General features: G+C 44.3%; 1 protein-coding gene across 7 annotated transcripts in view; it reads right to left on the bottom strand.

Moving 5' to 3' along the window:
• The window catches only part of UBR3 (ubiquitin protein ligase E3 component n-recognin 3), a 2,118,328-nt gene that overhangs the window by 641,094 nt on the left and 1,450,608 nt on the right, over positions 1–26,626 (bottom strand). For all 7 annotated transcript variants that reach the window (XM_086956098.1, XM_086956102.1, XM_086956099.1 and 4 more), the window contains one exon: positions 25,659–25,792. In XM_086956098.1, coding sequence (XP_086812224.1) covers positions 25,659–25,792 — 134 coding nt within the window. The remainder of the gene's footprint in view (positions 1–25,658; positions 25,793–26,626) is intronic.

Here is a 26,626-nt window from a genome sequence, read left to right as displayed (position 1 = left end):
TAAGTAATATAAATGGAAACATATTTAGGACTTTGATAATAAAGCTAGTATTATTCTATTGTTTATTGTACGGTTATGCAGTAGCACCTATTAAAATATTACTTAAAATTCTCTTTTGGAACGCAGAAGTGTATATGACTGTGCCAAGTCCTGGGTTTCTATTCAGGGTATCAGTATGGTTTCAGGGTTTCCCAGACAAAATAAATTAGGACATCAGAATAGTGCCAATGGCAATGGTTCTTCTCGACCTTCATACAATTGCCGGGAAGGGAATCAAGCACAAAGTCTCTGTGCAACAGGCCTGTAACATCATGATCAAAGAGGTTGGCTCATACAGTCTAAGAAGCAGCTTGTACCCAGATGAGGAGGTAAGCAGGACTCGATGGTGCAACAGTGTCCAGGGTGCATGAGGTTATTGTTCTTAAAGAACCTGAACTCCAAGCCACCTCATGACTATATCGTGATCAGAAGCAGATGTGGGTTATTCAGATGGTCTGTAATGGGGGGTGAGGTATTGCAACAGATAATTTCACCTTTTTCGAATGTTACACACAACCTTGTAGGGCCAGTGAGGGTGGTTTTCTAGCACGATCCTTAAAGAACATTCCATCCTCATTGGCAGCAAGGGCTTGCAATATCATGGCCAGTGGGTGAGAAACTAGCTCAGCTATTGATTCTTAATCTAGTAGCAAAATTCAATGTCTCCTCAGGAATTGATTCACCCTTACTCTTCATGAAACCTGGCAGTTCCTGAAAGACCATGTGCCAATGGCTGCACTTACAGCACAGTCCTAACCGGTTTAGGAGCTGCAAAACAGTATAAGGACTGTAGCACATTGTGGGGGAACAAATGCATAATAGATGCAAAGTTATTAGGGTCAAGTCCTGCGTTAGCAATTGAGCAAGCATGAGAGAGGGAGGTCCTGAACCACACAATTTGGTAGAATAAAGGCAGTAGTGTTTGATAAACGTATGCAAGGATGTCCATGTAGCAGCCAGACCAATGTCCAGGACAGGAACTACACAAGCAAATGCAGATAACAACACAAACAGTGCACAAACAGTGCAATAGTCCTTTTTTGCTTACAATGTTCTACAGTTAAGTCAGTTTTTTCACTGGAATCGCACGCGCTGTTAAACGGCAGGTCATCAAATTAGCTTGTATATCTTCCAATAAAATGGTTACATTCTTCCAGACATGATAACAAACAACGACTATGGAGTTCAAACTGTGGAAATTAGGAGACAGATGATGCACATGGGGAGGTATGAAAAGCTCCAATTCTACTCTAAACATGATGCACTGGCATTTATTTTTTACAATTATAAACCATAGTTGAGTAATCTATTGGGATTGACTTTCAATGCTTAGCAGTTGTATATGCTGCTGCTTACGTTTGTTTAAAAATCCACCTCTTTCATGTAACACATGATAATAAAAACAAAAAATGCTATTTGCACATGTGGCGAGATGCAAGTGAACTTCATACCTTTCAAAACTTTTTAAGTATTCAAAACACTTTAAAAAGGCTCATTAAAACTGAGCATTCTACGGCATTCTCTCCATGTTGCTTGCGTTAGGTCCTCATCATGGGCCAAATCATTGCATTAATTGAGCATTAGGTATAGGTCTCAACAAGTCTGATCTACGGGTGAGCCTCTTACAAACACTAATACACCACTGATTTATAAATCAAAAACACAGGAATGGATCAACACTATTTTGGTGGGTCTCAAATGCAACAAATTAAGGGCCTGATTTAGATCGAAATATAAATCCCATAAAATTAAATGGGATTTATATTTCAGCAGACGGGATATCCATCACCGCAGTGACGGAGTAGCCCATCCGTCAAGATCTAAATCAGGCTCTAAATGAGATTTAACATGATGTACTTCGAGAGTAGCGTTGAGCACTTTTTAAATAACACAACATGCTGAAATGTAGGAAAATTACACTGTCGCATAAAGGGTTGTTAGAAAGCCTACAAAGTTTCCAAGTATAAAGAATTTTACTCAATTCAATGTCCGGAGCAGAAAATATATTTTTTATGCAATGCACTTAGAATATTTTTTTTGCATTTTTGAATCTGAGAAACAAGTCGATTACTTGGGGTTGTAGTATTTTACATTCCTGTAGCTGGGCACTGTGCATGGCTCTCAATCGGTTAGCGGTATTAAGGATACCTCTGACATTGAATTATTGGTACAACTTGAACTTACTAAGTATCCTTCTCCTAATAGTCCAAGCTGACACTAGAAACTGGGAAAGCATAAAGACTACCAGAGGAGACTTATCAGATTTACATATCCTATTTTACATGATTTGATCACTTGGTTTTGTGTTTTCTCTGCAGAAAAATAAAACAATGCCCCGCTCTCTCTTTAGATTCGTGGTAAACTGAGCAATCAGTTTCTCTTGTAGTATGATTTCAACACTTTGCAATAAAAGCACCGAATAATAAAGTGCCCAAGCTAAATCTGACGTAAAGTGCTCCAGTGCTAGCAGGCCTTACATAGTCCACCAAGTACTTAAAATGGTTTACACATTTGAATTTCATAACATGATTTCTGAATCTACCAGGGGCAACTAAAGTCTGTTGGGCCGACATAACCTGGCAATATCAGATTTTAACTACTTGTAATGCATATTAGGGATCACTATCGGATTAGTTCAGTAAGCCAAGAGTCAAAAAATCTTTGTACATAAAAAACAAAGAACTTCAGGTCTATGGATTTTATCTACAAGGCCTCACTATAGGAATGGAGTTTCTCTGTGCCTCCGATGCTAGAATAGTATATTAAAGACCTCAGGTTTGTGATGTGTGAGATGGATGTGGAAGATCTAGCTGCATTAGGGTCATTGGAAGGTGCTCTTTGAGGGACTTTAAGGAGTGATTAAAAAAATGTCTTCTACATTACATCTACTTTCTCAACTTTGCAATGATCTCACAGCTGTGTCCATACAGGGCTGCACTCATTAACGCCATATACATTTCCAACAACGGGGATTTGGGCTAATGAGAGAAACTCTTCATGGATCTAAGTAAGCCAGTTGATTTATGTTTATTAGTAAATTGACTTTTTTTAATTTGGGGTAGCCCGGTATTTGGTTCAGACAAACAAATGGCCAAGTAATCACATTCATGCTCTCTTTCTAAAATTGTATAATTTAAGAGGATGCTTACTTTGAAGGGATTGTAGTAAATAAAGGCCATAAACGTGGTTTTGCTGGAGTTTATCTCAAGCCCATATTCACAGACTGAATTTATCTAGTATTTCTCTTGATGTTTTTGACAACAATCAAGTGTCCTCAGCAAAAACGGACAGCAACTTTATAGCCAGCAGTTGGAGCATTGTTGGAACAAGTAAGTATGAATGGGATGCAATTGTTTATAGATATAAAATAAATAATGTGGGAGCAAATACACACCCTTGCATGACCCCTCATCCAATACAGAATGTCTCTGTTAGTTCCCGCTGAATATTCCAACAAACCTGTGCATTATGTACTGCGCGTAACCTATTTAAGATTTAAAGCAACCCAGAAGGGATTCCTCTATTTTCCAGTACCCTCCAAAGTTCTTCCGATGGGACAATGTTAATGACGGCATTCAGATAAACAAAGGCAACCTAAAAATGCACATTAGAAAGGTCCTCAGTCTTCCATTTAACCACGAGGAAACAAAAAGCCTGATTGAGAGTGCTAATTCTTGGCATGAACTCTACCTGCAAGTGAGACACTACTTAATTTTCATGTATCCATTGATTTAGTTTAACCAACTCTTGCTTGCAGAAAATCTTCTAGACGTTATCAATGAAGCTTATTGAGTGATAGTTCCGTTAGCAGGTGTAGGAATCTTTTTTATAAGTATGTATGATTTCCACGTGGCAGGAATTGAAACTCCTGAAGTTACTGCATTGAGAAGTTTTCCTTTTGTATACACCCCAAACAAAGGACTAAGTTTGGAACAAATCAGAAGGAATCTTATCCAGGCCAGGGGCTTTGCCTGTCTCTTGGGCTTGTTTAGCAGTCAGGGTAATATTCAAAATGAACTTATCTTATAGTGTGAATACGCTTAGATATAGCTAGAGATGCTGTAGGCAAAAGGTTGCTGGGGTAAATCACATTGCTCTGGATAATTAGTGTAGTATGAATTCGAAAAATGGTAAACCTATTCATGCGGTAACATGAGTATTTCTAGTTTCATGAACCTCCCCTTTTCCCAAGGGTGATACTATGCCAGAGGGCCTTAGTGTCTCTTATCTAGCATGCTTCCTCGAGATTATCCCAGCACTTAGCCTCCCAACTATGTTTGTTTGAAGTTTTTATCTTTTTTATAATTGGCCCTCACATCTATTAGCCTCATTTTTTCTTCCTCATTTACTGTGGATAGCAAGATTTCCTAGGTGGCTCTGCAGCTCTTATCAAACCATCACATTTTACCAATTGGTGGATGGTGTAGGCCTCTATCCTTGGTAAGGAGTTGCCTTAATTGTTCAAACCTGTGTTATTCCATTATAGATTCATTATCAATGTTATTTTGAGCAGAAAGTGATAGTACCAGGACAAGTGCTTCCCATATTATTTGTGTGACTGCCTGAGAGGAACTTATGTCATACCATTTTACATTTCTCCTATTATTTGTAACTATGATGGAGTCGGTGTCGAAGGATGGACCTTTTACTCCCACAGGATGCAAAATCAAATCTTTTTTTAGAGTTAACATCAGGGGTTTGTGATCACTATCAAGTCGTGGGAGGACAGCCATTTTGTTCCAGCTAAGGAGATCCAACATTATATAATCAATGTGGCTTTTTTGGATTGCCCTTATGAGTGAACTGTGCCAGGCTATCTGAATTGGACTGGCCATTGCAGGCATGGTGCCCATAAGACAGCTATAGACAAATGAACTTGAATGTCCCTCTAAAGCTGCTAAACCTAGCAGGAGATACTAAGACAGGAACATTCTGGAACTCATCTTCCTCCATTACGACATTAAGTACAACCCCATATAGTTCACACAAGGTATTCAGATCTCCAGCAATATCTATGTAACAGGTTTTATTTTGGGATTCTAGGATAGAAACCAGTTTCAACAGAATCTTAGATTCCTTGCCAGTGGAAGTGGATCTATTTTAAATGTTTAGTAGGGTGATAGATTTTTCATTATCTAAGCATATAATCAAGCAGACAATGACTTCTGAGGTCTCACTTTTCAATGGAGTGATACTTTTATCCATATTATTAGTCCCTATGAAGGCATGCCCATTTTCTTAAGCCAGAGTTTCTAAATTATAAGTTCTCAATCCCAGTTTGTGTACTGGAGTAGTTGCGCCCAGATCTTGGAATAAGTACAAACCTGGACTCTCAATAAATGTGCCCCAACCATGATCTGCTAAATTGGGCCTCATCCTTGCTATATTCCATATGATATACGCAAATATTAGTCTGATATCAAGAATTGGAATGGATTCTTTGACTAGCGCAGTACATGGTAAAAATTAGGTCAATCTATCTAAAGGTCTTTGGTCAGCTGGTTCAGAAGTAAACATTCCCAAACATTTATGGATTTCAACACTAATGCTCCCAAAAGTTAGGGATGGGGGGGTGGAGGTAATCTACTTCACCAGGAGCCTAGTTTAATTACGTTTCGATGTCTGTTCTGCAGTGGTTGTCATAGATGGCGGGGATAAACACAATCAATGAAGATATTTTAATAAAGGGCTTTCTAGATTGTTTGGGGCTCTGTTGTGATACGTACAGGTGTAATGTGGTCTCCTTGGCCTACTAAGGATCTTCATAGTATAAGGTGACCTCAATTTGAACTTGGTAGCTGGATCCCCTACTGCAGAAAACCTGAGCTCTAGAGCGATCAGACACTGTACAGACCTAGTATTTGTTAATGTTAACGCAATGCAGTCCCACCATTCTCTCAATGTAGAAATGCTATTTACTTGCGTTATGTCTGACCTAACGATGATGCAGCAACCCCAAACACATCGAGTCCAGTTTATAAACTTATTTTTTTAAAGAGTCCTGGTTTTCATATACATTGCAGTGCAGTTTCAGGATGTGAGACATTCAAATTATGCTCTGGTTTTTGGAATTCATGGAATAAGTAAAAGTGTTAGCGTGTAAATTATCATTCCTGATGTCATGTAAACCACTATCTATGTGAACTGCCTATGGTCTAACCATTTCCAGGGCCAGTATAATTTGAACTTTGAGTGCTCGTCTCTGCTGGGGCCATGCTAGGGAAGTCGAATGATTGCCAAGTGAGAGTGCTGCTGGTACCTGTATGAGATCTTAATTCTATCGTCTTCCTGGACTGGCATGTGGCCTCAGGTATGCTCCAACCATTCCCCCACCCATCTGTGGCATCATCAGCTGTATTCTTTCTAAATAGTTTAGGACTACAGGTAGAATCATCACCCACTACAGGTTTATCTAGCAGACTGATTTGTGATACTATTGGGTGAAATAGCATGAGGCTAACAAGATCATTTACTACCCGTTTTAGATGAATCATCTCTCGCCTAAGACTCTGACTTACTTTGCATTTGTAAACAGGTAATTGAAAAGGGCATTCACACTTGGAGATAGTTTGTTGGACTAGTATCTTTGTTAGATCTAGGTATAAAAACAAGAAAATTGTTTGATGTTGTTGCGCAATCTTAGAACGACTGGAGTAAACAACCAGCGTTCTAGTAGGGCACTACCACTATGGGAAATATGGCAAATTTGCGATAAAGTCGTGGTCAATTCAGAGGTTACATTCCCCGACAGGTCATCTTTCACAGTAGAACAACTTTTTTGTACCATGTCTTTTTTATATAAAAAATATTAGCTAACTTATTTCATACCCTTTGTCGAAGCCGTAACTTTCTGCACTGATTCGACTTCTTGAATAAATGAATCAATGCCATTGATTGTGCAGTTATCAGCCACATGCTTGTTCAACCTTTTTTGGCTATGAAGGCATTCTGGACTACCTGTGGCTTTCCGTTTGCATACTGGCAACTACAATTAAACACCATCTTCCAATTTACAGTGGACAAAAGGACATTAATCTAATACATATAAAATCTACATGAATAAGAGCACGCATGGCTAAAGCACAGTTAAAACAAACATGTATACATATATTGATAAACAATAGGATAAAACTAGTTACTTACTGAAAAGTGATAATATGACTGCTCAGTACAATACATTTCCTATTCCAAAATGGGGACACAAGCTATCAACCAGAAACTAATGAACTTTGGTAGGGGATGTATGGAAAAAACAAGAAGTCTGCAGCCAGCATATATGGGGAAAGAAAGTTTAAGACAGTACCTTTATTATACAGCGGGTTGCGCTGACAGTTTACATTAAATTATATCGCTGAGGAAAATCAATGCCAAAGGGGGTGGCTCTGCCCTGAATTTGACGGGTCTGCCCTTGGCCCGGGCAATCGCACAGTGAGAAAGTCAGAAGTGGTTCCACCTACTCCATCCCCAAAACAGGCACCAAAGAGGATCCTAGGGTGCTCCTAGGGCATGTGGGTCTCCAAAGGGTCACCTATTATGACAGAATTACAGGAAAGTGCTGGCAGAAGGTGAGAGTCAGACACCCAAATGTGGGAAACTTGAAAGCCAGGGTGTCATTTGAATGAGACATGGTACCGTACCGACTTCATTATCAGCCAGAATTGTATTAAAATTCTCCAGTACAGAACACAGTGACACCACACTCTAACAACAAATTAGAGAATATATGGTGTCACTTCCGATGATGTCATGAACAGGTAGAAAAATATGTAATGTCTCTTCTGCTACCCTAGCATTTGGGGGAAATGATGTACATGAGCTTGTCCCAGAATCAGCTTAATTTTCACTCTTTATTGACTTTTATGCACATTTGTGCATTTTTTTCTGAGAGGGCAGAGTTGTGGCTGATTGTAGTGGTGATGTAATGGATCTTCTTTTAGAATGTTTTATGTGTAATGCATTCCTTATAGAATGTTATTCATGTAATGCTTTGAATTGGTCTCAAATGTTTTTGAGCTCGAGGTTAGTTCAGAGGCTTCGGTTGCTGAACGGACTCCGGGCTGTCAAGGCGCTCCTGACTGTGGGCGAAGTACTTCATTAAATAAATAAATAATTCTTCTACATGTAATGACTGTTCGATTCATTACATATTGGCGACAATCGGGATTAATTTTTGCTTCACTCACCGACCCACGCAAGGTGTTTATTGATTTTTCTTGGATAGAACATCTTTAACATTTTCTACAGAAAACTAAGTGAATTGGAAGCCTTTTGCCACAGTATCCTCTATGACAGTATCGACTACATCTCCAAAGAATTGAAATTGTCTGGGAGGTTCGTTGAGTTACGGTAGGATTGGATCAAGTATGGTGATGGATGGTGTCATACTAAATATAGATTCGGAGTAAGTGAACATCGCCTCATTATGGAATGATTTCCCTGTATGACTGAAGGGTTCACTTTACAGCGGATGATGAGCGGTTGTCGTATTTATTTGTTGGCGATCACATCAGTCATACATAAAGCTGTTGTCGACAACAGTTGTCTTTGGAGCGCAACCTTTTCTTTGAAAGGATACAAAGACAGGCTTGCTTACCTGAGTTCTGGAGTCCATTGTGCGCTCTACTGATATTGCTCAGACGTTCGGGAATCTGAGCCTTGACAGTGACGTACGGCGCTTGAGCAGCACTCTGAACTGCTCAAACGTGCCCTGAACCACCCGGCGGTGTGTAAGAAACGTGCCGCTATTTTGAATTTGTGGAAGTTCATCGATTTCATTACTGTGACAATTTTGGTCGAGTATTTTGGTTGAAGAAGGAAAGAATGGGCATTTCTTTCTGCATTTTAGGAACAACTGCATTTTTCGAACAGCAATTTCAGTAAGACTTATTCTCTGCTTTCAAGAGTTTAATTTAAAGAATTTTGAACATTTCATGTGCACTAACTGGTACTTTCTGTCAACGAGAGAATATGTAGTGAACTTTCGACAGCAATTTAATGAATTCCTCTGGTTACAGGCACATCACAGAAAGAACAAGTTACTACTTGTGTAACAATATATCTGTAAGAGACATTAGTTAGTGATAGATTCCTTACCTTAGAATATCCCCTGGCGTCAGACTGGATACGGAAATTTTTGCGTAGCAGTACCCTTGCGCATCGGTAGACGTTGGCATCGTGTACGCCGTGATGACGTCGTCGGAGTACTTAGACGCCGCCTCCGCGTGCTGACGTCAGTTCTTAGACACAACTTTTCCGCGCCAGAAACACAGAGCAATACTAAAAACCAACACTGGTGCCATTGAAACTAGGGCCCTGAAAGGGCATGACCTTAACCCTAGATATCGGTTCGCAGAACGGGGAGGATGGGTGGGTCGGTAAGGAATCTATCACTAACTAATGTCTCTTACAGATGGAATATGCTACTTACCAGTATGCATCTGTTCTTGGCATGTAGGGCTGCTGACATTTATATCTGTGCATAGATCGCCGCCTAGTGTTGGGTCCGGATGATTGCACACTGTTGTCCTGGAAGAATCTTCGAAGTGTCACAAGATAGGTGGCTCCTCCATCAGACTACAGTGCGCATGGGCATCCTCTCCATCCTCAGATTGTTTTCGCCATTGTGGCAGAGATGGAGTATAGTAAAGTAAGAGATGTCCATGCAAAGAGTGAATGCTGCAGCTGCGACAGGCACCGGGGAGGTGGGTGGGAGATATGAATGTCAGCAGCCCTACATGCCAAGAACAGATGCATACTGGTAAGTAGCATATTCCGTTCGAGGCATGTGGGCTGCTGAATTCATATATGTGCATAGAATGTATAGCAGTATCTCCCTTAGCGGTGGCTACCTGTATCAGCTGCAGCAGTCTGAAAAAGAGTTTTGAGAACAGCCTGTCCTACAGCAGCTTGCTGTTTTGAATGTACATCTACACAATAGTGTTTTGTAAATGTATGTGTGGTTGTCCATGTGGCTGCTTTACAAATTTTGTGTAAAGGAATATTACCCAGGAAAGCCATGGATGCCCCTAGCTTGCGTGTGGAATGCGCCCTAGGGGAACTGTTAAGGTGCGTTTTGCCTTTAAATAACATATATGGATGCATTTAACGATCCATCTGGCTATACCTGACTTTGAAATAGGGTTGCCTTTGTGTTGCGGTGAGAAAGCAACAAACAACTGTTTTGTTTTTCGAAATGCCATAGTTCTGTCTATATAGTATAGCAGAGCTCTTTTGACATCTAGAGTATGCAAGGCCCTTTCAGCTACTGTCTGTGGATTTTGGAAGAACACTGGCAGTTCGATGGTTTGATTTATGTGGAAATGGGATACCACCTTTGGCATGAATTTAGGGTTTGTTCTGAGAACTACTCTATTTGCATGTATTTGGATAAATGTCTCTTGAATAGTTAGGGCTTGGAGCTCGCTAACTCTTCGAAGCGAAGTAATGGCAATAAGGAAAGCCACCTTCCAAGTAAGAAATTGTATTTCGCATGAGTGTAGTGGTTCAAAAGGTGGGCCCATAAGTCTGGTTAAAACAATGTTTAGATTCCAGACCGGTGAAGGTGGGTGTCTTGGAGGAATTACGCGTTTGAGTCCTTCCATAAACGCTTTAATTGCTGGCAACCTAAATAGTGAAAGGTGTTGCCTGTTTTGAAGATATGCTGCTAATGCAGCTAAATGTATCCTGATGGATGAATAGGCTAAATTGCAGCGTTGTAGGTGCAAGAGATAGCAAATTATGTTTTGAGTAGAAGCATCAAGTGGGTTTATATCATTGTTTCTGCAGTAAATGACGAAACGTTTCCACTTAGCTGCATAACATGCCCTGGTAGTGGGTTTTCTTGCCTCCTTGATAATGTTCATACAGTCTGGAGGCAAGTTTAGGTATCCAAACTCTAGGATTTCAGGAGCCAGATCGCCAGGTTCAGCTGTTGCGGATCTGGATCTTGGATTTCTCCATGGCTCTGAGTTAGGAGATTGGGTGTGAGTCTCAGTCTTTGATGAGGCACCACTGACAGTTCTAGGAACGTTGTGTACCATGTTTGCCTTGCCCATGTGGGAGCAACTAGGATTAGCGTCAGTGAATGTTGGCGTAGTTTGCGTGCCACTAGCGGTATTAATGGAGCTGGGGGAAAAGCGTACGCAAATTTGCCTGACCAGTTCATCCATATCGCATTGCCTTGCGACTGTGGATGTGGGAACCTGGCGGCAAAGTACTGGCATTTTGCGTTTTCGCTTGTGGCAAACAAATCTATCTCCGGGTGTCCCCACTTCCGGAAGAATGGTTGGAGCACTTTGGGGTGAATCTCCCATTCGTGCATTTGTTGACTGTGCCTGCTGAGCAGGTCGGCTACTTGATTGTCCTTGCCTGGGAGGTGCTCTGCCATAAGAAATATGTTCCTTTGGATGGCCCACTTCCACATTGCTTGAGCTAGGTGCGACAGCTGTGGCGAGTGTGTTCCTCCCTGTAGTCCGTCCGGATCAACACGGTTTAGTTGCATAAGTGTGTCTTGAATGCTTTTAGGGCTAGAAAGATAGCCATCAGCTCTAGAAGATTGATGTGCATCTTCTTCTGTTGTACAGTCCAGAGTCCTTGTACTGTGTAGTATAGGACATAGGCTCCCCATCCTAGAAGGGATGCGTCCGCGGTTAACACTATTTGTGGGACAGGCTCTTGGAGCAGTCCTCCTTTGCAAAGGTTTTGTGGATTCCACCAATGCAGAGAGTTGTATGCCCGACTGGTCACCAACACTAGGTCCTGTAATTGCCCTTGAGCCGGGTTCCACTGCCTTGCTAAGCACTCTTGGAGAGGACGCATGTGTAGTCTGGCATGAGGGACTATGAATATGAATGAGGCCATCATGCCTATTAGTTGCATAAACACTCGAGCTGGTACGGAGTGTTGGGGCCTGAACTTTTGGATCAATGATAGTATGCCATTGATCCGTGCTGCGTTGGGATATGCTTTTGCTGCCAGTGTATTTATAGTATCTTCCATGGTATTGTTGCACATGGGAGGGTTGCAGATGTGATTTTGGGTAGTTTAGTGAGAAGCCTAAACTGTGCAGGAGATGGATGGTTTTTGACATGTGTTTGGCGCACTGCTGGGCCGATGGCGCGTGTATTAGCCAATCGTCCAGGTATGGGTACACATGGATGTGTTGCCTCCTGAGATGTGCCGCCACTGTAGCAAGACATTTGGTGAAGACGCGTGGAGCTGTTGTGACACCAAATGGTAGTTTTTTGAACTGGTAGTGCTGTCCTTGTATGGTGAACCTGAGATACTTTCTGTGAGCAGGGTGTATTGGTATATGAAAGTAAAGTATGCGTCTTTGAGGTCCAGAGTTGCTAGGAAGTCTCCCTTGCGAAGCAATGGTAAGACTTGCTGGAGAGTGAGCATATGAAAATGCTCCGACAAAATGTACAGGTTGAGGGGCCTGAGGTCCAATATTGGTCTGAGAGACCCGTCCTTCTTTGGAATTAGGAAGTATAGGGAGTATACTCCTGTTCCTTGATGTTGTAGAGGGACTGGTTCTATGGCCCCTTTTGCAGCATACTGATGACCTATTGCTGCAGTAGTGTTAAATGTTCCTGTGACATTGGACGGTGCACGGGTGGTATGTTGGGTGGGGTTGAGGTGAGATCTAGGCAATAGCCATGTTGGATAATTTTCCTGACCCACTTGTCTGTTGTGATATTTAATCAGACTGGCAGAAATTGTTGTAGTCTTCCCCCGACCGGTGTTATATGGTCTGGGGGTAGTGCCAAAAAGTCACTGTTTGGTGTTAGTGGAGTATCTATTTGCATTTCCTCCACGACCCCTTCCTTTGGTGTTATTGCCTCTGTATCCACCCCTGTTAGTGTTTTTGCTGTAAGTGGATTGCGTGTTACTTTTGTAGTTGGAGGATTTCTGTGATGTATTACTTCGCGCTCCTCCTCTATAATTGGAGCGACGAAAGGAGCCCCGGTGTTGTTGGGACTGGAGAGCTCCCATGGACTTTGCTGTTTTAGCATCCTTTTTCATTTTGTCCAGAATTGAGTCAACTGCTGGACCAAATAAAAAGTCTGGGTTGATGGGCTGATTAAGAATTGTGGAATGAACTTCATTTTTAAAGCCTGATATGCGGAGCAATGCGTGTCGCCTCAGCAGCACGCTAGTATTGATGGATCTGGTCGCTGTATCTGCCGCGTCTAGGGCACATTTAATTGAGGCATTGGGGATGAGCTTTCCCTCCTGTATAAGTTCATCTGCCTGCTGTTTGTAGGGATCAGGTAAATGTTGGAGAATTTCTTCCAAGCTGTCGTAGTGTGCCCTGTCATATCTGGCCAGCAAGGCCTGTGTATTGGCAATTCTCCATGAGTTTGCTGCTTGAGCAGCTACTCTTTTGCCCGATGCCTCAAAGATCTATTTCTCTTTGTCTGGAGGAGCAGCCTCTCCGGTAGTTTGGGAATTAGCCCGTTTACGTGCGTTGGATACCACTAGGGAGTCTAGGGGTAGCTGACCCTTGATGTATGTAGCCCTATATTACTTTTCAATTCTAGGGTTTATGACCCGTGCCCTAGCAGTGTCCTTAAAAATGTCATGTGCGTGTTTTAAGACACCCTTCAACATGGGGAGGTCTTGATATGTCTCTCAGATGTTGTAAGCGTATCAAAGAGAACATCTTCTTCAATAGCATCAGAGTGCATATCTACATTATGGTAGGTAGCTGCTCTATCAAGTAAAGAATTAAAGGCCACAGTATCTTCTGTGGGTGATGGCTTAGTTGGGTAAAGTATAGGTTCTGTAATGGGCAGAGCCCCTTCATTGTCTGGTTCTCCTCCTGCACCCCAAGGCTGTTGGTCGGGGTCTCCAGTTGGGTTTTGCAGATAACCAAACCCCACATCTGCATCCTGATCTTCATCTGGGTTGTATTCAGGTGATGTTGGGGCATATGGGGTTGTAGGCATTGCTGGATTGATAGGTTCAAAAAGTATTGGAGAGGTAGCACAGTCTCTTCTTTTTGAGTGGTATTCTAGGAAAGTCCTCTATTGGTAAAGGTTTTTTCTTTTTTGTATAATCAGTCACTTTACCAGTTACTGGGTTAATGTACAGTTTTGACTGGTCTTCTGTGGCGGGGTCTGGGTGAATAAGCTCGTCCTCCACAGATTTTAGCCTTGTTGCAGCAGCCTTTAGTTTGCTTGTCTGTGGGTCGATATGCTTAGGGGTTTCAACCGTTTTTTGTGGTTGGATAGGTTTTGGATGTTTGTCGACAGATTTGTTGGTTGAACGTCTTTGGCTGGCTTCGCCACCTTTTTCGGTCCGAGCAGTTTGGTCGGTTGGACAGTGTCTTTAGGTGTTTTAGGTGTTTGAGGCTTTGTCTCAGTGCCCTTTTTCGGTTTGAGGCGCTTCGGCTCAACCGCTTTATTCTGTTCCACCCTAAGTTTCACTTTCGGTTCGACGTTAATTTTGGGCGTAGGCCTTTTACTTTAGTCGACTGCTTTTGACCCCTTGTCGATGCTCTATGCTACCTTGCTCGATTCGACGTGCTTTGGTTTTGTGTTCGATTCGATGTGCTTTTGCTTTGGCGTCGAATCGACGGTCTTTGGCCGCGATGTTGACTCAACGGCTTTAGGTTCCGAGCTCGACTCGACAGCTTTCGGTTTCGAAGTCGACTCGACGGTCTTTAACTTCGAAGGCTGTGTTGGAGCTAAGGCCTTCGGCTCGATGACCTTTGGTTTGATTACTTTTGTTTCGACTACTTATGGTCCGAAGACGGTGTTGTCGACGAGTTTCGGTTTCAATGGAACCAGTGCCGTATGACGTGTCTCAGAGAGCTCTTTGAATATGTTCTTAGCCGGGCAGTATGGCGGGGCTGTAGAACTAGAATGTTGATCTTGGCTAAGGCCTGCTGGCGATGCCTCGACCTGAGTCTCTGATATAGTTATAGTGTCTATATGGGGTGGTGTACTCACGGTTCGCCACTCTTCGCCATTAGAGTCATCTTCAACAGCTACGATGTCTTGATCATATTCCTCGAGATCGACAATTTGGACCTCCTCCTTGAGGTAATCATCGGAGTCGTGCTCCGAGTACTGATCTCCGTCTTGATCCGATTCTTCGGCGCTCGCTAGTTCTTCCTCATCGTCGAAGATATTATCGGGCTCTGGTGCCGACCGCTGCATTTCTTGCCTCGCTGCCCGTCGATTCCGGATAGTCTTTTTCGACCAGAACTGGGCACAGGCCAGGCAACTATCTTCTTTGTGATCTGGAGATAGGCATTTGTTGCACACGGGATGCTTATCTGTGTGCAGGAACTTCGAGTTGCACTGCGGGCAGTATTTGAATGGACTTCGTTCCATCGACGGCTGGTCCACGTGGTGTCGAGAAGGCCTCACGGCCCCAATCGACGACCGAAGTGCAATAGATGTTTAGAAAGTGTATTGGTACAGAGCACTGAACAATACCGACGTATCCGAAGGCCTTTTGGCCTTTAGAGAAAAGTTAGGTAATTCCGAACTTGGAGTGTTGGAAAGTACATCCGAACCCAATGGCGGAAAAAAACAATCTGAGGATGGAGAGGATGCCCATGCGCACTGTAGTCCAAAGGAGGAGCCACCTATCTTGTGATACTTCGAAGACTCTTCCAGGACAACAATGTGCAATCATCCGGACCCAACACTAGGCGGCGATCTATGCACAGATATGAATTCAGCAGCCCACATGCCTCGAACATATCGTTACACAAGTAGTAACTTGTGCATCTGAAAGAGACACTTTAGTATCCCGAGGATGACTTGTGCCTGGTCGCGCTTGATCTTCTTCACTTCAGCACTCTGGGCAGAAGTGGTATAGGCGGAAAGGCGTACAACAGACCGCAACTCCACTCGCGACGAAAAGCATCTCTGAGCGAGTGCCGCCTTGGAAATTCCAACGCGCAGAACTGATGACATTGCGCGTTCTCTTCGGTGGCGAATAGATCTAACCAAGGCTCAACCCACTGCTGAAAGAGGCCTTGCGCCATGCCCGAGTTCAGACGCTATTCGTGATCCATCATGCACCGGCGGCTGAGTTCGTCCGCGCTGGCGTTCAGAGAACCTGCCAGATGTTGAACCACCAGGGTCACACCTTGATGTTCCAGCCACTGCCAAAGGTGCAGAGCCTCCTGGCAGAGGGTCCCCGACCCCACCCCGCCCTGTTTGTTGCAGTACCACATGGCGGTGGTGTTGTCCGTGAACACCTGCACTACACTCCCCCAGACAGAGGGGAGGAATGCCTTCAGTGCTAGACGAATCGCCCGCTGCTCCAAAAGGTTGATATTGAGCCGGGACTCCGCCGGAGACCAGAGGCCTCTGATCTTCGCCTCTCCTATGTGGCCTCCCCAGCCCTGGAGGGACGCGTCCGTCACAACGACGTGCTCCGGTTGGGGAAGGGAGAGGAATCTGCCGCTGACCCAATCGCGGTCCGTGAGCCACCACTGCAGCTGTCTCGCAGTGCCCTCCGAGATCAGGACATGGTCGGACAGGTTGCCCCGATGCTGGGCCCACTGAAACTTCAGGTCCCACTGCAGAGCCCGCATCCGCCAACAGGCGTGATTCACCAGAAGGATGCAGGAAGCCATCAGCCCCAGAAGCCGCAGCGTCAACCTGACCGAGACTCGGGATAAAGGCTGAAAGATCGGAATCAGAGCCTGTATATCCCGAACCCGCTGTTTGGGGGGTAAACCCGAAACTGCACCGAGTCGAGAACCGCTCCGATGAAAAGGAGCTTCTGAGAGGGCACAGGTGCGACTTCAGCACATTGATGGAGAACCCCAGTGGTGCAGGAGGTCCGCCGTCGTCTGGAGGTGGCTGACGACTGTCTGGGGCGAGCCCGTCTTCAACAACCAGTCGTCGAGGTAGGGGAAGACTGAAACCCCTAACCTGCGCAGATGAGCTGCGACCACCGCCATCACTTTCGTGAACACCCGAGGGGCGCTGGTAAGGCCGAAGGGGAGCATGGTAAACTGAAAGTGCTTGTGGCCTACCATGAACCGCAGGTAGCGCCGGTGGGCCGGCAGGACGGGGATGTGGAAATGAGCGTCCTGCAAGTCCAAAGCTACCATCCAGTCTAATGGGTCCAGGGCAGCTAAGACCTGAGCCAGTGTCAGCATTTTGAACTTCTCCTTCCGGAGGAAGCCACTGACGTTCTGTAGGTCCAAGATAGGGCGTAGGCCCCCTTTGCCCTTCTAGGGTACCAGAAAGTAGTGGGAGTAGCAACCACACCCTACTTCTGGCCCAGGAACGCGCTCGATGGCCCTCTTGGCCAAGAGGGCCGTAACTTCCTCCTGCAGAAGCCGCGGATGATCCCCCGATACGCGGTGGTATTGCGGTGGCATGGCTTGAGGGGTCGTCTCGAAGGCGAGGGAGTAGCCCCTTCGGACGATTTGCAGCACCCACCTGTCCGATGTGACAGTGCGCCAGTGGGAGTGGTGATGGCGAACCCTGCCCCCCGCTGGCGTCACATGGGCCTGAAAGCACGGACTAGGAGGGTTTTGAGGCGGATGCTGCGGGGGAAGGTGTGGACTGGCTCCGCTTGCCTCCCCGACCGCCTCCACGGCGGTTTCCACAGCCGTCACTGCGTTGGATGTTAGTCTGCGGTGCGTGGCTGGCAGCACGTGTGGGGGCGCCCCTTCCTTGGCCACGAAAGGAGCGAAAGGCACCCGTTTGCTGGCGTGGGGCCGAGAGGCCCAAGGACTTGGCCGTAGCCCTGGAGTCCTTAAAGCGCTCAAGCGCATGGTCTGCCTTGTCGCCAAAAAGGCGACGGCCATCAAACGGCATTTCCATTAGTGTATTCTGGACATTGGCCGAAAAGTGGGCGGACCTCAACCCGGCGTGGCAACGAATCGCCACCGTCGTTGCCATCGCTCTGCCCCCCAGTGAGTCGGTGGTATCCAGCCCACACCGGATAGAATATTTTGCTGCATCCCGGCCTTCCACAAGGGCTTGGCCGAGTTTGGCCCGTACCTCCAACGGACACTCTGGCAGCAATTCCGCGACCGTATCCCAAAGAGAGTGGGTGAGGCGGTACAAGAAACATGCGGTGTTGAAGATCGCTGTCCCAGACTAAGGGATGAGAATACCTTTTTGCTGTACTGCTCATACCTCTTGAATTCCCTGTCCGGCGGAGCCGATGGGAATGCGGTCTGGGAATTCGAAGCCTGGATGACCAAACTCTCGGGGGTGGGGTGGGTGGACAGGAAACATGGGTCGCCCGGGGCCCGGCGGTGGCGTCTGGCCACGTTCCTATCTACGGGCAAACTTGTAGCAGGCATGGACCAAGTGCCCAAAAGAACGTCGGTCAAGGCCTCATTAAACGGCAGCAGAGGCTCGGCCGAGCTTGACTGCGGTTTAAGGACCTAGTGAGGAGGTTAGTACTCACGGCCGCCACGGGGAGCTCAAGGCCTTGGCCACCCTCATCAACACCACACTGTAGGCTGTCCGCTCCTCCGTAGCCACGGTAGGAGGTGAGACAAAGCCAGTGTCTGGAGAGGTGCCCAGACCACTGGCATCTCCAAGTCCACCTGTCCAGTCCTCTTGAGACTGACACTCTCGTGTCAGAGGGTCCTCAGACCCCTCCCAATACTCCTCATCACCCATCCCCTGATAATCAGGGTTGTCAAATGATGGGGCCGGTTCATAGAAGGTAAACTCCCCAAGCGGCGTCGAAAGCGGCGCCCAGCGGCGCCGTTCCGACGCCAGAACCGGAGCGAGGGAGGTATCGGGGACGGCGCCGCCCAAGGACGGCGCCGGAAGAGACAAGTGAGGGACCGGCGCCGGTGAGGTCGTTAGGTCCACCGGCGACGACCCAGATCCCGAAGCAGATCCAGAGGGGCCCTGCGGCGCCGGGCCCGAAGGCGCCGGCAGCGTCGGACCAAAGCCCCCGACCCGCTAGGGGCCCCAGACGGGTCCGCTGGGCCCGAAGGCGCCGCGGAGCCCGTCGCGGAAGAGAGGGACCTCATGGCCATGAGGAAGCGCTCGATCTCCCCCGCGGTCCCGTTCTGCCCAGGGACCGGAGGGTGTGGAGCAGGCTGCGACGCCCGCGACTCTGACGGAGCCGCGTGGGCGGTGTCACCCGAAACCCCGGCCGCGTCGCGCAAGCGTCGGGGGGAGTCAGAAGAGAGATGACGTCTCTTCGACTTCTTGTGCTTACCTGACAACGACTTCGACCCGGAGGAGTGATGTCGACTCTCGGAGCTGTGATGGCTCCTACCCCGCGACCTGTCCCTCGACCTCCGGTGGGACCGGGACCTCTCACGGCGTGGGGCTGACTGCCGGAGCTCGAGTCGCTTGCGGGACCGCTCCCGCCTAGCTTTCGAAGTCAGGGCCCGGCAGTCGGGGCAGGTCTTGTCATCGTGGTAGCCGCCGAGACAGTAGAGACACAGAAGGTGAGGGTCGGTGACCGACATCAGTCGGTCGCAATCCTCACAAGGCTTGAAACCTGGCATCCCTATCGGCACCGCCCGGAGTCGCAAGACTCAAGAAAAATGATCAAAAAGACTAGTGAAAAAGTGACTTAAAGTACTGCTTTTTCCAGATCTGCGCTTGCTGGCGCGAAAAAAAGAAGAACTGACGTCAGCACGCGGAGTACTCCGATGACGTCATCACGGCGCCCACGACGCCGACGATGGACGCGGAGCCGCAGACGACGCCTACCGACGCGCAAGGGTACTGCTACGCAAAAATTTGCGGATCCAGTCTGACGCCTGGGGATATTCTAAGGTAAGGAATCTATCACTAACGTGTCTCTTTCAGATTCGTATTTTCAATGGAACTTACAGTTTTTCACTCAATTTAACGACTCTACTCTAGTAAAACGCCTTCAGGAGGCAGAGAGTTTATTTACATTTTCTAAGTGTGTCTTTCAAGGTACAGTGTTAAGAGTTTTCGGTTTTCTTTCAACTGAACATCTCTTCAGCAAAAGATATCACTCAACCATCACCATTTTTGGACAAACTGGGTAAACCTGTTATGTTATGGACAGAGTGGTTTGGGTTGTTTCAAAACCATTTAGTAGCTATTGTTTCCACAGAATATTCTCCGGCATGTAAATTTGCTTAATTATTTGACAGTTTGGGTTTAGCAGCGCAACGTATTTTTAACAGTTTAACTCCAATCCCTCCTCCTTCTGGTAAATCAGGGCACAGACAATGAAATGTTTATTCTGAGGCTATTGCTAGATTAAAAAAACAATTTGACGAATCCCCTAATATTATGTTAGAAAGACATCATTTTTATAAGCGTAAACAGAAAGAGGATGAGAAAGTGGAGGAATATGTTGGAGCTTTAAGAGTTTTGGCGATTTCATGCAATTTTGGTCCACTTTTGGATAATTATATTAGAGACTAACTCGTATTTAATTGTGCTTCACCAAAAATAAAGAACGGATACTTAGTTGTAAAAACCCTACACTGTCTGAGGTTATAGATTTAGCCTTAAGCATTGAGAGATCTGTCATTTCAATCAAGGCAATGATGGCAGAAGTTACTCCGAAGGTAAACTTGGTTGCTGATGAGTATAATGAAGAGGGCTTGTATGCTGTGCGTTCTAAAGATAAAGTGTCAAAGCCTTCTCAACAAAAAGGCCAAAACTTCAGGTATAGATGTGGTTCGAAATTTCATATTGGCAATTTTAAAGGGTGTCCAGCTTTGAATAAGCGTTGTTCTTTGTGTAAAAAGATTGGGCATTTTCAAGAAGTTAGCAGGTTTCAGAAAAAAACGATAAAGGTAATCAACGTAGAATTGGAAGATTGCTTTGAATCTATGGACAATTTGTTGTTAACTCTGGTGAAGAACAGATAAAAGGTCCTTTATGTTCATCGACCATCAAAGGAGTTCAATTGAAAATTATGGCTGACTCGGGTTCGCCTATCACCATTCTTTGTGATTCTACCTTCTATGAAAAATGGGGAAAAGGAACTGTCCTTTTGGAAACTGATGTCAACTCTAAAGAATTTGGGAAGAAGGACATTGACAAGCTGGGATTTTTCATGGGCAATTTACAGACGTTAGAGAGGTTGATTTGTACCAAAATATATGCAGCCATCAAAGGGAAAAACATTGTGGGTTGGAAAGATCTTGCTAGAATGGGTTTATATTTGGTACCGGGTGATGATAATCCCAAAAGAGATAGAAAGTTGCCCATTTGCTGTATTGAAGATGCAAAATTTGATCGCATGGATCTTTTGAAGGAATTTAAAAATGTTCTTAGTGATAAAGTTGGTCTAGTAAAATGTGTAGAACACAAGAATAAGCTGCTACCGGATGCTTCTCTGGTTGCACATAAAGTGCGAGCCGTACCATTGAGTGTGAAAGGTGAGTTAAAAAAAATGCTGGATGACTTGTGTTTGCAAGGGATTATTCAACCTATGGAGTCTTCACAATGGGTCGCCCCCATGGTGGTTGTTGTAAAAAGAATAATGAAATTAGGTTGTATGCAGATTTCAGGGGTCTGAATAAAAACATTAAGGTTGACTGTCATCCACTGCCCAAGATACACGTTTTAGCGAAGTTGGGTGGGGCAAAATCGTTTTCCTTGATCGACTTTGGAGCTTATAAGTTTCTGAGACTCCCTTTCGGGTTTGCAACGGCTGCCAGCGTCTTTCAAAGGCTTATGGATAACATGTTCAAAGATCTGAAAGGAGTGCAGGCGTATTTGGATGATATCCTAATTTTTGCAAAGAGTTTAGACGAGCACAATATTTTAGTGAGGAAAGTGCTTTCTTTACTAGGGGAACGTGGTATGACTGTAAGAGAGGACAAATGTAAGTTCGGGGTGAATGAGCTGGAATACCTAAGTCATACGATATGAGGTTCTGGCATTAGACCAAAATTTTCAGTTATCAGGGCTTTAAAAAATGAAAAAAGCTACCCGCGATAAGGATTCCCTACGCTCATTCTTAGGTCTGGCAGAGTATTATGCTAGATTTGTAGTCAACTATGCCTAAATTGTTGAACCACTTCACGTGTTACTTAAAAAAGGTAAAACATTTTTATGGTTTGATGAGCTTGATGTAACTTTTGCTAAAGTGAAAGAGTTGATTGTTTCAGTCTAAGCACTCCATGCTTTTCGTGATGACTGCATGTCAAACATTTCAGTGGATACAAGCATAAATGGGTTAGGAGCAATTTTGAGTCAGGAAGTTAATGGTAAGGAGAAAACCGTTGCTTTTGCTTCAAGGTCACTTAAACAATTCGAAAGACATTATAGTACCATAGAACGGGAAGCGTTGGCCTGCATTTGGGCAGCCCAGAAGTTTAAGATATATATGTGGGGTCGCAAATTTATAATCTTGTTTGATCATGAACCTCTTTCTTTTATTTTCAGTAAAGTGTCTGGGAATAACAATTTGACTCAGAGATTGACTTGATTGGTGTCTAAACTTCAAGAATACAATTTTGAGTCGAGACACATCTCGGGAGGGAAACATTTTCGGGCAGATTATTTATCTAGAATGGCAATGGAAAAAGATGATGATGATGATTTAATTGAGGATAACGTTGAATGTGTGGCGTTGGTGGATACTATTGAGGAATGGAAATTATCTATTTCAGAGGATGATTGGAAGGAAGCTGGTTCGAAAGATCCCATTTTGTCCAAAGCAATTGAGTTTTCGACAAAGAGGTGGACAGAAGTTAGAAATCTATCAGGGGAATTGAGTAATTTTGCTCAAGTGTGGGAGGAGTTATCGGTAAAGGATAACATTTAGTTAAGAGGTGATAAAGGTGTTCCTCCTGCTGAAATTAGAAATGCTATAATAAGAATGGCCCATAAAGGTCATTTGGGAGTGACAAAGACTTGTATTTATTTATTTATTTTATTTATATTTCTTGTAGAGTGCAGGAATTCGATCTCCAAGGAGATATCTCCGCGCTGTGTTGTTCCGAAGATAAGTAGGGACAGAAAGTTTGTATGACATATCTAAGATTGCTGAGTAGGAAACAAGTACGTCTTTAGGTATTTTCTGAAAATAACAAGATTGGAATTTTGTCTTAGGAAAGGGGGTAATGAATTCCATAAAGTAGGACCTCTAAATGCCAGGGCCCGGCCTCCTTGTCTTTCTCTTTTGATCTGTAGCAGAGCTTGATTTTCAGATCTTAGGGATCTTCCTGGTTGATAAAGTTGGAAGATTTCAGTCAGGTACCTAGGGCCAGTTCCGTACAAGCATTTATGGATGGTACAACATATCTTAAATTGTACTCTCTGGTGTATTGGGAGCCAGTGTAGCTTGCTCAGTAAGGGATGCGAGGGGGATCTCGCAGGGACGTTAAGGATCAATCTGGCAGCAGTATTTTGAACAACCTGCAGTCTCTTCAGCTGTTCTGCATTAGCGGATATAAACAATCCGTTGCAGTAGTCAAGCCTACTCATAACTAAGGTTTGTACTAGTGTTCTCCGATGATAGTCGGCTAAATATGGGAACACCCTCCTGAGTAGGCCAATGACTCTCATGCAGGTTCCCGTGACCTGTGTGGCATGATCTTTTAATACCAGGGATTGATCTAACTTGACACCTAGATTTTTCACACTTTCCTTAGGACAAGGAGCTGTGCCCAGTTCTGGAGGCCACCACTCAGGTGACCAAAGGAGTGGGGCATTCCCAAAGAGCATAACCTCCGTCTTGCCCACATTACACTGTAGGCAATCGGAGGTCATCCATCCGGCTATTGCTCTCATTCCAGCAGCAAAGGAATTCCTTACTGCTGAGGATAATTAAACTACATTATTGGTGGCCTAGTGTAGATGTGCAGGTTAAATCTGTAGTGGATAATTGCTTAGAGTGCTTACTTTCAGACAAACACTGGAAAACTTCTAGTTCTCCTTTGCATCCAACAACATTTCCTAGTTCGGCTTGAGAAAAAGTTGGATTAGATTTTTCTGGTCCCTACAATGTTTAGTCTGAGGGGATGAGATATCTGGCAGTGGATTACTATTCGATATGGTTGTATTATAGGTTTGTAGATTCTCCAAATTCGGATAATACCATTTAATTTTTAAAAAGATTGTTTTTACTGGAAGGAGCTCCCAGGGTTCTAGTAACTGACAATGGAACTCACTTTGTGTCAGGGAAAATGCGCACGTGTTTGACTTCACAGGGTATTAAGCAACTTAAAGTAGCTCTTTACTCTCCTTCCTCGAATGGGTTGGTGCAACGCAGTAACAAAATTATGAATGAAGGGATACAGACATCTATTGCGCCTGGTCTGGATGTGGGAACATTTATTGCAGAAAAGGTTTGGAACTATAATACGTCCCCACATTGTACAACAGAAGATACCCCTTTTGAGCTTTTGAGAGGTAGGAAGGTTCATTCTTCTTTGTTTCCCGCTTGGATAGACAGGAAAAGTACGGAGGTTCAGAAGGAGGTGTGCAACAAAAAGAAATTAGCAGAGGTGGTTAAGGTGAAACAAGATCTAATGAAGAACATTTTTCATGGGAAAAAGGGTTTGAAAAATGTGGTAATTTCTGTCAGGGATTGGGTCATGATTAAAAAGCCTTTTAAAGTTTCTAAAGGTAATTCGATTTTTTCAAACCCAGTGCAAGGGGTCAAAATGAGTAAAGGGGCCGCTTTCTTAGGTGAGAAGGGCTGGTGGAATTTAAGACAACTGGTGAGAATGTCTGAAGATAAGGTCAAATTAGTTAACATGGTTAAAAGCAATGTAAATGCGGGAAATTGTGGATGGACCCACTGGTTACAACCTAATATGAATGAAAATGACCTTAGTCAGAGAAATGAAAATTGTGGTTCCGTCAATAATTCATCCAGTTCTTTTAGTCGTAGTGGCAGATTGAGAAAGGTACCTACAAGGTACAACAAATTTGTTAAATATCAATTTGAATGAATTTTCAAATTTTTATGATAAAGGGGGAGGTGATGTAGTGGTGATGTAATGGATCTTCTTTTAGAATGTTTTATGTGTAACGCATGCCTTGTAGAGTGTTATTCATGTAATGCTTTGTAATGCTTTGAATTGGTCTAGAGTGTTCTTGTGCTCGAAGTTCGATCAGAGGCTTCAGTTGCTAAACGGACTCCGGGCTGTCAAGGCGCTCCTGACTGTGGGTGAAGTACTTCATTAAATAAATCAATTATTCTTCTACATGTAATGACCTGGGTTTAAATCACAAACTCTTTGGTGGAGAGATAAGCAAAGTCAAAGGTAAAAATTTCAAGAAGGAAAGTGTGGTAAATAATCAAGAAAAAACTGTTAAATAATGTAGGTTGTCCCAGATCCCGCCTCAGAAGAGAATGAAAAAGATGTAGGCAGGTTTTAGGGATCCTTGTTGCCGCATACCACAAGGTCGGGAGGATCCCTAATAGAAACAACAGCGGAGCCACTTAGTGCCACGGGGAAGCTATTGCTGAGAAACTTTTTTTCTGAATACATTCTGGCCCCAGGAAAGATGTTAAAAAAAAATAAAGAGTCAGCAGGAAAAAGTATATCCCCTGAAAAGGCATTACAATTTTTTTTTTAAAAATTCCAACATATATTGATTTAAAATCAATGGAAAAAAGATGACCATTAGGACATAATTATACTCAAATTAGCACATCCACTCAAAATATCACATTCATCAAAGGTGCTAGTCACCAATGGTACTCACATCCTTAAAATGACGCTGCAACACTGAAAGCTTCACATCGTGGGCTGCTGCACATGTGCCACCATGATAGATATGCTCTTCCTCAGTGGTTGGCAGTTTCTTTGGTTCACTGCTTTTCCGACGGTGCCCCAAAACTACACAAAGATGCAGAAAATATGATAACGTAAAAAAAGTAAATTCATGATTTGGACTAGAAATACATTCATCAACGTGTATGCAATTTGAAAATATATTTCTTGACCTCTGTTAGAAGCATAATCTTGTATAATATTTTAAGTGGTTTTTACAAAATGTGTACAAATATTTAATGTTTTTTTCTCACAACAACATTTTATTGTCAACAGCAATAACAGCCGTGGTGTAATCTAGGGTTTTTGGCAGTACAATATCCATAGGAGCAGTATTGATGTCAACATTTGCAATATCAAAATAAAACAGATTAGGATCTGAGAGTATCTGAACAAGCACCCAAACAAAAATAAGAAATGTGCCATGTATCTGATACCAAGTCTAAAACATGTAGTTCTCAGCCACCCAATCGAAGGACTGTATAGTTATGTCTCAATTTGTCTCTCATCATACCGTTGTCACACCAATTCACTACTTGTTGATGCAGGAAGAATGGGCTCCAAATATAGTTCCCGATAGTCCGCTCACCTCTTCCAAATCTTGAGGTGTTTCTGGGGGCACCCCCTCGCCTTGCATATTGGTATCTCTAGCCCCATGCAGAAATCAAGCCCCATCTTCCACACCATAACTAATGGCGGGGGATGTATCTTTCCATGCCCTGTTGATATCACATTTCGCCAATGTAAAGCCAAGGAGTAGTAAATGGCACTTGTACCTGTTGCCCCATATTTTTTCAGTGATATGTAGCATGGCCAGTCGTGGTGAATATGGAATATTCCATCCCAATACTACTAAAAGGCAAGTGACCACCCCCGCCAGAACTTCGAGAATGCTGTGCA

The sequence above is a fragment of the Lissotriton vulgaris genome, chromosome 2_1 (assembly GCF_964263255.1).
Source record: "Lissotriton vulgaris chromosome 2_1, aLisVul1.2, whole genome shotgun sequence".
NCBI lineage: Eukaryota > Metazoa > Chordata > Amphibia > Caudata > Salamandridae > Lissotriton > Lissotriton vulgaris.
The sequence above is the reverse complement of the archived record's forward strand: the minus strand, read 5'-3'. Positions and strand labels throughout refer to the sequence as shown.